The sequence below is a fragment of the Antechinus flavipes genome, chromosome 2 (genome assembly GCF_016432865.1).
Source record: "Antechinus flavipes isolate AdamAnt ecotype Samford, QLD, Australia chromosome 2, AdamAnt_v2, whole genome shotgun sequence".
NCBI lineage: Eukaryota > Metazoa > Chordata > Mammalia > Dasyuromorphia > Dasyuridae > Antechinus > Antechinus flavipes.
In genome coordinates this window covers 229,515,369-229,527,639 of record NC_067399.1, presented here as the reverse complement: position 1 = coordinate 229,527,639, position 12,271 = coordinate 229,515,369, and the positions used below count along the sequence as shown (strand labels likewise).

General features: G+C 39.7%; 1 protein-coding gene across 2 annotated transcripts in view; it reads right to left on the bottom strand.

The window, feature by feature from the left end:
- Positions 1–12,165, bottom strand: part of CNNM3 (cyclin and CBS domain divalent metal cation transport mediator 3) — a 24,646-nt gene extending 12,481 nt beyond the window's left edge. The window contains exon 1 of one of the 2 annotated variants that reach the window (XR_007950472.1): positions 10,801–12,165. Coding sequence is in view for 1 of the 2 variants with exons in the window: in XM_051976419.1 (XP_051832379.1) it covers positions 10,801–12,148 (1,348 nt within the window). In the remaining variant the exon portion in view is untranslated. The remainder of the gene's footprint in view (positions 1–10,800) is intronic. The other variant, XM_051976419.1, reaches the window with a different exon arrangement.
- Between the last annotated feature and the right edge of the window lie 106 nt (positions 12,166–12,271).

Genomic DNA, 12,271 nt, shown 5'->3' with positions numbered 1-12,271 from the left:
TAAGCCCCTTTAGTACCTAGAGCTGAGATTTGTTTCAATTTTAAAAATATATTAAATTAACAAAATGACAAGGGAAATCATCTGAATTAAATTGATAGATGTAACTGATCTGTTCCCAATCTGAGATTGTATAAGAATCCAATATTATTGTCCTTTTGTAGGCTGAAATCTGAAAAGCTGGGACTAGACAGAATGCTATATAGATAATAGAAGCCTGAAGTATGATTTGCAAAGAACACTGAAGGCTGAAAAAAATGCAGCAAAAACAAAGCTTCACAAGCAAACACAAATTCATTTTGTAGTACAAACTGATATGCCAATGAGGGTTGGAATAATTCTTGAAATTTTCCCTCAAATTAGTATTTTCTGTTGAACTTAAATAATCACAAGTACTGAATAAGTGTCAATTAACCAACATTTATCAATAAGTACCAACTATGTGCCAGGAACTCTTCTGAGTACTGGAATACAAAAAATAAAAATCAAAGAAGTTAACATTCTCTTTGAAGAAATAGTATATGTAGTATATATGTAGGTAAGTACAAAATATATACATAATAAAAATAAAAGTAATTTTGGAGCCGGGATGCCAGAAGTGCTGGTGGAAAAAATCAGGAAAGAACTCAAGTTTGAGCTAAGCCAGGAAGGAATTCAAGACTTCTAGGAGACAGCACATTCCAAAAGGAAAAAGATAACGATTAGATAACCTCTAAGGTCCAAGCCAATTAGAATCTATGATCCTAAAATCTCTGAGGGTGGTGACTTGTCATACATTTTGTAATCCCTCCTAGTCCTAGCACTGTATTTTTTTTTTTTTAAAGCAATAACACCTTTGTGGTATTCCTCAGCCTTCAGAGCAAAGAACTTGCTGCAGACTAGAAGCAAAGGCATACAAGTTGGGAGATAGAATATTCCTTGTGAGGAACAGCAAATAGGTTACTTTGGCTGGAATTCATAGTGAATTAAAGAAGCTTGGCCCAGAGCCAAATTTCAAATGGTTTTAAATAAAAAAACAAGGAATTTGTATTTCATCTTTTGTTTCTTTCATCAGAAAGAAGAAGCAGAGCCACAGAAACTTTTTAAGCAGCTAAATGATATGATCTGACTGGTAATTTAGGAGTATCACTTGGCAACTGTGTTGAAGACAGATGAGAAAGTGGAAAACAAGGCACAGAGACCAATTAGGAGCTACTGCAACAGTCTAGACAAGAGACAATGAGGGTACCTGTGGGAGGCAGTAGAAAAGATGCTGATCTTGCAGTCACAAGACCTGAATTTGAATTCAGATTCAATCATTTACTAAACTGGACAAATTAATTAGCCTAGGATTCAATTTCCTCTTCTGTAACAGGATGTTACTAGATGGCTTCTGAGCCCCTTTCCAGATTTACATCTATGATTTTTAGGACCTTATTCAAAATGAATGGAAAGAACTTCACTTATGAGTAGAGACAAAGCCAACAAATAAGACTTGACAACAGACTGGCTTCGAGAAGAAAAGATATCCAGTCCAGTGAGTCTAATGAGAACGAAGTAACTGGAAGGATGGCAGTGCCCTGAACAGAAATGGGAAAGTTGGAGAAAGGGGGGATTTGTCGAGGACAAATATTAAATTGTATTTTAAATGTATTACATTTGACAGAATAGTTACCTTAGAAAAATTTTATCTTCATCATCTCTGCCAAAATTTTCCAATTAGTAACACTGTAAATGAGTAATGGGATTGTTATTTCTATTTTCTTTGAAAAGCAAATCACTATTCTCTAATTTATTTTTGGTGTACATATAGATTGCTGTACTTTCCTTAACATGAGGTGTATTTACATTGAATTGTTACCTGATAGAAGAAAGCAGAAAGATAGAAGATAAAACTTGAAAATAGACAGTAGGATTTTCTCCCTCCTCTCACCATTTTTAATCTTTTCCCCTCCCCTTCTGAAATCCAACCATTCCCTAGAGCAATTTGGAACTATGCCCCAAGGGCTATAAAAATGCACCTACCTTTTGACTCAGGGATATCAAGACTAGGTCAGTAATCCAAAGAGATTTTTAAAAAGAAAAAGGATCTATTTGTTCAAAAATATTTTAGCAGTTCTTTTTGTGGTGGCAAAAAAAAAAAAAGAACATTGAGGGATGGACACTATTTGATATATGATTGTAATGGAATATTACCATACTATTAAGAAATGATGCACAGGAAACTTTCAAAAAACCTGGAAAGACTTACATAAACTAATGTAAAGTGAAGTAAGCAGAATCAGGAAAATATGGCACATAGTAACAATAATACTGTACAAGGACCAACTGTGAATGATTTAGCTATTCTCAGCAACACAACTGATCCAAGACAATTCTGAAAGACTCATGGTGAAAAATGTTATCCTGAGAAGAAACTGATGGAAATCTGACTACAGATCAAAGCATACTATTTTTCACTTCCTTTATTTTTTTCATAGTTTTGGGGGATTTTTTGGTTTGTGTTTTCTTTCACAACAATGACTAATATGGAAATATATTTTGCACCAGTGTACATGTTTAACCTATGTTAAATTACCTGCCATCTCAGGGAACAGGGAAGGAAGGAAAAAATTTAGAACTCGGAAAAAAAAAAAAAGAACGATAGAAACTATTTTTACATGCAACTGGAAAGAATATTATGGGGGGAGGGAGGGAAGAGGAAGAAAGGTGATTCACAATGCTTGAAGAGTTGGCTTGAAGAATCATTCCTGCTCATTTTGTACTTCTCCAACCACTTTGCTATTATTTAAGAATTAAAAGTGACATGTTCTGATATTCTTATGGAGAAGTGGATGAGAGATACAAAGGAGCATTCATTTGAAATTTAACCCTTTTAAATCCAAGTTTAATAAGTCTCTGCTAGTGGCAGAGATGCAGAATGAAACTTGTAGCTTTTACATTTTTCTGCCCCTATGATATTTGTGTTGGGAAAGGTCCAAGTGTTTGTAGTATGGCCATTCCCAAGTCAGAGCTTTAAAGTGGCCCTATCACATAAAGCAAAATCTATTTAGGATGACAGAGAACTCTAGCACATGATTTTGAGAATAAGTCAACAGGCCAAAGCTCAAGGATGACAAGATGGTTGTCCAGAATGTTACCAAAGGAAAAAAGACCCACTCCAGGTCAACCATCTACAAGAGTTAAGGCAACAACTTCTACATAAGGTCCTTTGTGCAAAGTTATTTCTATTTTAACAAAAGTTCCAGTCAGTCTCCTATTTTACATGACTATGAGTAAACTATGAGGCATAAAGAGCTTTTTAAAACAAACAAAAAACCTGTATTAATAAAAAAAATGACCAAATTATTAAAATATTCTACCTGAGAAACCTAATGTTCAAGAGACTAGAAGTTCCTTAAGATATAATTTCTAAGATGCTCTAAGAACCTAGTACCTGTGTTTCTTGGGGAGTAAGGGAGGGAAGATCTTATTAACATTCTTAATAGCTATTGAAGCAGAACTGATTGATTTCAATAAGCAACTTTCTGATTTTACATTGCAAGCAACTAACCATTTAAAAACCATTTAAGTAGTAGCAAGTGAACACACTAAAAATCAGGCCAAAATCCAGGTTCTCAAATAGAAATTTAGGACAGATCACTCTTCTCTAATATGTCTCCTACATCTGGCTGTCCTTGAACAATTTCATCTCAATGGCAACAAGCCAAGGGCTACTGTTTTGAAGAAAGCAGGAGTCCTTTGTAAAAGAGCCCCACAATATGTTCATTCTTTCAGGTGATCTTTATACAAAGTAAAATTGTGGTTAAGTCCAAAATCTAAAGATTGTGAGGATGATTAGAAACTGTTTTCTGCACAGAAAGAAACAGGTAATGTTCTATGAAGGAATTAAGCACAGAACATGATCCCTAGGCTCAGCAGAAACTATTAAGTCTGGGTTAGTATTTTTGTGCAAATTACTTTTAGAGATGCTCCCAAATTACAAAATAGTTGACAAATATAGAACAGGTTATCTTTTAGAACCTCATGTAATTGTGCAGGAACAATACAATATGCCCATTGATCAAAAACATTTTAAAAACAGGTTTAAAATTAAATGAAACAGAATCAACTAAAAAAATACTTGAAATAATTAACAATTTTAGCAAAGTTTCAGGATACAAAATAAATCCACATAAGTAATCAGCATTTCTTTATATTACCAACAAAGGTCAGCAAGAGATAGAAAAAGAAATTTCACTTAAAATAACTGTAGACAATATAAACTATTTGGAAGTTTACCTTCCAAGACAAACCCAGTATCTATATAAACACAATTACAAAACACTTTTCACAAAAATAAAATCAGATCAAAACAACTGGGAAAATATTAACTGCTCATGGGTAGGCTAAGCTAATATAATAAAAATGATAATTCTACCTAATTATTCAGTACCATACCAAACTACTAAAAATTATTTTATAGTGCTAGAAAAAATAAAAAATTCATCTGGAAAAAGAAAAGGTCAAGAATATCAAAGGAATTTATGAAAAAAAATGCAAAGGAAGATAGCTTAGTATACCACATCCAAAACTATATTATAAAATAGCAATTACCAAAACTATTTGCTATTGGCTGAGAAACAAAGAATGGTGAACCAGTAGAATAGATATAAGTACACAAGATAGTAATAAGTGACTATATTAATCTACTCTTTGATAAATCCAAAGACTTCAGCTTCTAAGATAAGAACTTAATATTTGACAAAAACTGCTAGGGAAATGAGAAAATAGTATGGCAGAAATTAGGCACAGCCCGACATGCCACACCATCAAGATCAAGATAAAGTCAAATCAGGTACATGATTTTAGTCGTTAAGGGTGATACCATAAGCATATTAGTAGAGCAAGGTAGTTTCCCTGTAAGATCTATAGAGAAGGGTATAACCAAATAAAAGATAGAGAACATTACATGAAATGCAAAATGGATAATTTTGATTACAATAAATTAAAAAAGGTTTTATACAAACAAAACCAATGCAACCAAAATTAGAAGGAAAGCAGAAAATTGTGAAACAATTTTTACAGCCAATGTTTTGATTTCATTTCTAAAATGTAGAGAACTGAGTTAACTTTATAAGACAAGTCATTCCCCAATTGATAAATAGTCAAAGGTTATAAACAGGCAGTTTTCAGATAAAGAAACTAAAGCTATAAAAAAAAAAAATGCTCTAAATCACTACTGATTAGAGAAATGCAAATTAAAACAACTCTAAAGTACCATCACACACCTATCAGATTAGCTAATATGATAGGGAAAAAAAAAAGATAAATTCTGGAAATGATGTGGAAAAAACTGGAACACTAATGCATTATTGGTGGACTTGTGAACTGATCCAACCATTCTAGAGAGCAATCTGGAACTATAACCAAAGGGCAATCAAACTGTGCATATCCTTTGATCCAGCAATACAACTAAGTTTGTATCCCAAAGAGATCACCAAAAAGGGGAAAGGACCTACATGTACAAAAATATTTATACCAGAACTTTTTGTGGTGGCAAAGAATTGGAAATCGAGGGGAATGGTTGAACAAGTTGTGGAAAATGAATGTAATGGAATTCTGTTGTTCTATAAAAAATGAGGAGGCAGGTTGCAGAAAAACCTGGAAAGACTTACATGAACTGATGTAGGGAGAAGTGAGCAGAATCAAGAAAACATTGTACAAAGAAACAGCATTATTGTATGATGATCAATTATGATAGACTAAGCTCTTCTACAGCAAAGCAATGGTCTAAGACAATTCCAAGGGACTCATGATGGAAAATGCTGATCATATCCAGAGAAAGAATAATAAGAGTCTAACTGATGATAAAAGAATATTATTTTCACTTTTTTTTCTTGTACCTATTATCTTTCATTCTGACAAAAGATGACTTTTTTCCCCCACAAGATGTTTAATGTGGAAATATGTTTAATACAATTATACATATATAATCTATATCTGATTATCTGCTGTCTCGGGGAGAGGGGAGGAAAGGAAAGGATGGAGATAATTTTGGAGTTCAAAATCTTACATAGTTGAATGGTCAAAATTATTTTTATATGTAATTGGAAAAAAATAAAATACTATTAAGTTAAAAAAAAGATTAAGTAAATCAAAAAAGAAAGGGAGAGGAGAGGAGGGATGGGAGTGAAAATTAAGATTGACATCTATTCAGAGGATTATACTGGCTAAAAAGAAGATAGAAGGGATAGTAGAGATGTGTAGGCTCCAGGATACCAAGTGGGAGACATAAACCAGCTTTCCTAAGGGAGCATTCCAGCATCAGGATGCTGTGCTGCAGCAAGAGAGCAATCAACCCACCACATGTACATCAATAAAAAAAAATAGAGAAGCTTTTCAGTAAGGAACAAGTGTCTGTGTACTGTATACATACGTGTATGTATGTATGTGTATACAAACAAAACACACACACATACTGCCTCTATATGGAAAAGAAGCAAACTTAAGTCTCCTGAATAACCATTTTGCAGTTATCACTAAAGGATCTCATCTCCCAGGTTTCTAATAAGCTGCTGTTCCAGAAGCTTATGAGGTCAACTTGACTGGTACCTTGGGGAGAGCTGCCCCAGTGAATTCCTGATTCCTCACATTCTTCAAGACTAGACTTTGGGAAATTTTCTTAGTTTGAAAAATATCTGCTACCTGGCAAAATAACTCCTGGCTATTGGTTTACTTTTAGAAAGAGGCTGAAGGGATCCCATCAAAACCATACTTTGTAGATAATAAATAAATATTGATAACTGAATAACTATTATGATAGCTTTTTTTTAACCTGACCTGTAATTTCTCCAATAGAGGGACTTCCTAGGGAAGAATTCCCTTTATCAGTACAGAGTGGCAACTGCTTTGCAAATTATAGGCTTAGTTATAGGCAATTTATAGGTTGGAGCACTGAGAGATTAAATACCTATGTAAGGCTATATTTAGTCTTTTTAAAAATTCTTTCAAAATTTTAAGGATATGTAACTTCATCAATGTGAGTACTCCCTCTATTAGTCATAAAAAGTTTGTGTCAGAGGTGGGATCTGAAATCAGATCTTCTTGGAGTCTACAACATCATGCTACATCTTCTGTGCTATCTTAATTACTAAAAAACAAAAATAAAAACAACCAGAAACAAAAACCAAAAATCAAAGAAAAAAACAACAACAAAAAAACCCCCACATCTTCCAAAGCTTTAAGGAGCTATAATTGAATTCAGTAGTGCAAGTATTTCTTCTGCCAGATTACTATCCTATAGCCAAAAAAAAACACATTATAGCCATTCTGGTAACTGGCTCAGATAAAATAGAGTTGAGCAATGGACAAATACTCAAAAGCCTTAGCAACTTGGTGGGATCCTTCCATGATTTACATTTCATTGGAATAGCCTCTGAGAATTCATGGTCACCTCCTCATTACAATTAGGTATAAGAGTAGGATTTCAGTTGAGACAAAAAAAAAAAAAAATTGTAGCAAAGATTTAAGAAGGGGAACCACAACAAAGGATGAAAGTTCTAATAAAAACTTGACTTAAAAAAAAATGATCCCAGCTCTAAAACTACAGGAAATGCCAGATAGGCATAACAAAACCCCCCAACCTCCCTATCTTCCTATTCACTTTCCTATTTGCATCTTCTTTGAGTCTGCTATGAATTCCTTTTGAAAATAATCATGTTCTTCAGTTCACTGAAAAATACTGCAACTCTGAGCATGGGGTTGGCTTCCCTGGAGCTGTCCTATTATTATTCTGTACATTCTAAACCCCAATGTACCATAGCATACAACTAGTCACTGCTTGATTTTAAGAACCAAGTTCATTGGTTACAGCAGGCAGATTAGTTTAAATAACTTGTGATGATAGAAATAACCTAGGATCATCTATTAAAATAAGATTCTCTTCCTCCACACCCCCAAGACAGTCTAACTTTTGAATGAGACTGCAAACATGAGAAAAGAAAAATTCTTCACACTATTAGTGCTCAATCAGATTTTTGAAAAGTAGGGTGACCAATAATCTGAGGGGAAGGAATGTATCCCAGAGACAAAACATTCAAGAGAGCCAAAGGATGAAGAATTCTTATATCTTGCTTATGAGCAAGAGAATACTCCTGCCATTACACTGGTTGGAATTTCACTTACCAGGATGGCAGACAATTTATGCTCCACACCAACTACAATATTTTGCATGAAGCTGGAAGGAAGGCTTAGACGCAGGGGTCCTCAAACTACGGCCAGCGGGACAGATGCGGCAGCTGAGGATGATTATCCCCCTCACCCAGGGCTATGAAGTTTTATTTAAAGGCCCCCCAAAACAAAGTTTTTGCTTTTACTACAGTCCGGCCCTCCAACAGTCTGAGGGACAGTGAACTGGCCCCCTATTTAAAAAGTTTGAGGACCCCTGGTGGACTATCTACTTACCCCCAAGGCTCATTAGAGCCTGTTGTTTTGCAGCACAGCTATAGTATGCTTAGGGAGGAAAGCATCAAGAATTTTTCTAGACAAACCTATGGTTCTCATCAATTGGATCAGAATTATCCAACAAAAGATCCCTTAGAAACTGGAGAACATTAGAATTACTATTGGCCTAAGAATTATACATTTTTCTGTCACAAAGTGACATATAAAAATATTTGATGAATAAGTAGAATGTGATTATTGGACATTTGTCTCAATAAAGAAAATCAAAATTTTATTGTAAATGTCAGGATAAGAACACCTTTCTTGTTCTCATAGCTTGAAGTCTTTGTTCACTCCCAGTTTATGGTTTGATCTTACATCAGTCCTTAAGGTACAAACCCAGTGTGGTCTGAGGCTTAATTCCCATTCTAGATCTCGAGTACCAATGATCTTTCTTAGGTAAGAAAAACACTTCCAAATGACAAAGAAACCCTAATGACTTATCAACAGATGTCAGGATTTTAGATCTAGAGTTGAAAGAGCCATAGAGGCTAAATAATCCACCCCTTCATTTCCAAGATGAAGAAACGGGGCTCCAAAGAGGTTAAAATTACTTGCCCAACAAACTCAAATAGTTTCAGGTGGGTTTTGAACCCAGGTCCTCAGATCCAGAGTCATTCTTTTAACCGAAGTGACTAATTGTTAAAAACCTGCAATGTAGATAGGCAACCAGAGGAAATAGAGCATCATGGATCCTGTATTTCCCACGGATTCTGACAAGCTTATTCTTAACCGTCAAAGAAAAGCACAGGCAATAAAAAAGGTAAACTTATCACCAATGTGAGGAAAATGAAGCAAAAATTAGGAGCTATTTTTTCCAAATGTATGCCAATAAATTTGACAATTTAATTGATATGGATGAATATTGCAAACATATAAATTGCCTAGATCAACATAAGAGGAAACAAAATATTAAATCCCATTTTAGAGAAAAACACAGGCAATTCAGAGCAGTAATCTGAAAATTAGGGAAGATGCTCTAAAGGTTATTGAAGATTCTTCTAAGATTCTTTTGTCTTTCTTCTAAACACAAAAGCTATGATGCTATCAGCAAAGCTACTTTAGATAAAGAAAAAAAAAAAAAGATCTAGTCTTTAGAAAATCTTAAGTGTTGTTGCTCTATCCTCCTTAAAGAGGACAGCCCAGGCAGCAGAGGCATCCAAGTGAGCACAGAGGGCTGGACTATACAGTAAGAAGACCTGACTTGAGGACTTTAGGACCTGAGCTAGCAGCACTTAACTTCTTGGGGCCACAATTTTCTCCCTAGTAAAGTGGGGATTATAATAACAGCACCAATCTCCCAAGGTGGTAGAAACCAACAGAAGAGAAAATATATCTAAATACTTTGTAAAAGTTACATAAATCTTTATTATTGTTATTACTACATTGCCTTCAACTGTATCCAAAACTCCTCTAGGATCTAAAAGAGCTCATTTAAAGATATACCCTCCTTCAAGGGTCCACAGAACTTTAAATTCAAAGTAGGAATTTTGTCCCACTCCCAGTAACAGTTTAAAAATCCTAAGAAATTCTGCAAAAGATCCTGGAAAGAACAAGATCCCCTAAACTGATTAATGGGGAGGAAGGGGAATCACGCATAGAATACATGGAATCAAACCACCAAGAATTTAACCAAGTGAATTGAATTAAGATGGGAGACTAGGAAAATACTGGAGTTAAGGTCAGAGGGCTCAAATTCAAATCCCAGCTCTGCTATTCAATAACTGTCACTATGGATAAATCTCTTCACCTCTTCTGAGACTGATTCCTTCTCGCTAAAATACTGAAACTGGAAGAGTTTGATCTCTAAAGTCCCCAATCTATGACCCTCCAGGGCTCTAAAATCATTAGCTCCTGGTCCTGTGCATCCAGGTCTTCAGAGAGTTCTTTTGACACTAAAGTCGGGTTCTAAAGCCTATGGTCCTGTGCTCTAGAGCCCCAGAAACGGTGACTGGCCCCCGGCCCTGAGTTTCAGTCCAGATCTCTCAACACTTCTCCTCTTAAGTCACATCCCGAGTCCCTGCTTTAAGCTGAGCTAGCATACTGCATTTCTGCAATACGGACAGCGGGACGAACACAACCTCTGGAGACAGGATTTGGGCCCAAATTCCGGCCATGCCAGCCGGGTGATGCAGGTTTTTCACCTATAAATGAGAAGGGACCCAACTAGATGACTTCGCGGCCTTTTACGCTTCCGGAATCCAAACCTCCAGAAAATGCGAGGCGCAGCCGGACCGGCAGCGTCTTTCCTAACTCCCCGAGCCGGCCCCACTCCACTCTTCAAATCCCGGGCTAACTCCCTACAGGGGAAGTTGTCCCAGGAACGGCCGTAGCAATTACCTCGTTTGAATTCTTCCAGGACGGCATCCAGCTTGGTGTCATTGAAGACAAAGTGGAGCGGGTGATTGTAGAATCGGATAATGGTGCTGAGCGGGGTGCAGTCCTCCGGGTCCACGAAGGCCAAGTCCTTGAGGTAGAGCATATCCACTATATTGGAGCGTTCTTCCTCGTACACTGGGATGCGAGTGTAGCCGCTCTGCATGATGGTGGACATGACGCTGAAGTCCAGGATGGCCGAAGCGTCCAACATGAAACAATCCTTCAGCGGGGTGAGCACGTCCTCCACTGTTTTGCACCGCAGAGCCCCCTTGCTGAATTCCTCCCTTACGAACTCGTTGTAAGGGTCAGTGCCCCGGGCCAGATCCACCACACGCTCCCGCAGCCGGCCGCCTTCCTGGCGCAGGGCCAACTCCAAGAGCTTGCCCACGGGCAAGGCCACGGGGAAAGTGAGCAGAACCGCCAGGCGGGTGAGCCCCAGCGCGCGCGGCGCTAGGGTCAGGGCCCAGCGGCCGCTGACTGCTGCAGGCGCCACCTCGCCCACCAGGTAAACGAGGCCCGCGCTGCCCAGCACGGCGGGCACGGCTCTTTGGCCCACGGCACGATAGAGAAGCACGGCGAGCGCGGCCTGGGCAAGACTGGCCAGGAGCAGTAGTGCGCACAGGGCGAAGCTGCCCCAGCGCCGCAGGGGCTCCAAGCGCCGCGCTGCTGCCCGCTCCGCCTCTGAGCCGCTCTCGCGCAGCACCTGTACCTCAGCCGGCTCCAGGGCCAGGGCGCTCAGCTGCAGCCCGCGAGCCAGCGCCGCCAGCCCCAACAGCGCGGCAACCAGCAGACCCAGCGCCCAGGGCAATAGGGGCGCCTCCTCAACAGCGAGCGAGTCCCCCTCAGCTGTGGGCGCCCACCTCCCCTCGGGCCCCTCGCGGCTGCACAAGCGATAGCGCGCGCCCCCCGCGGGCCCGCCGGGCTCCACGCGCACCGCGAGCAGCGCCGAGTGAGGCCGCACGGCCTCGGGGTTCACGCTCAGGGGCGCGCCCGCTCCCCCCCCAGCGTCCCCCGATCCCGAGTCCCCTCCCCCCTCCGGGCAGTCCGCGCCCGCTGGAGCGAAGGCCACCCAGGGCCACGAGCGGTTGGCGAAACCGGAGCCGAAGAGCCGCAAGCGGAAGGCGGCTCCGGGCGCGGCCCGGACCACCCGGCCCCGGGCCCACACCGGACCCTCTGTCCCGTCTCCGTCCTCTTCCAAGCAGAAACCCAGTACCCGCGGGCCTGACGTGTCCCCCCCAGCAGCGCAGCCCAAACAGAGCGCGGCGAGCACCCAGCGTAGGCCGCCAGCCGCCGCCGCCGCCGCCGCCATCACCAGCCACCCCCCTCTAGGTCGCCCGCGCAACCTACTCCAGGGCCCCCGCCTCCCTGGGGCCAGTCAACGCGCCCATCCGCGCCCCTCCGGCCAATAGGAAACGGAGGAAGGCGGAGTATC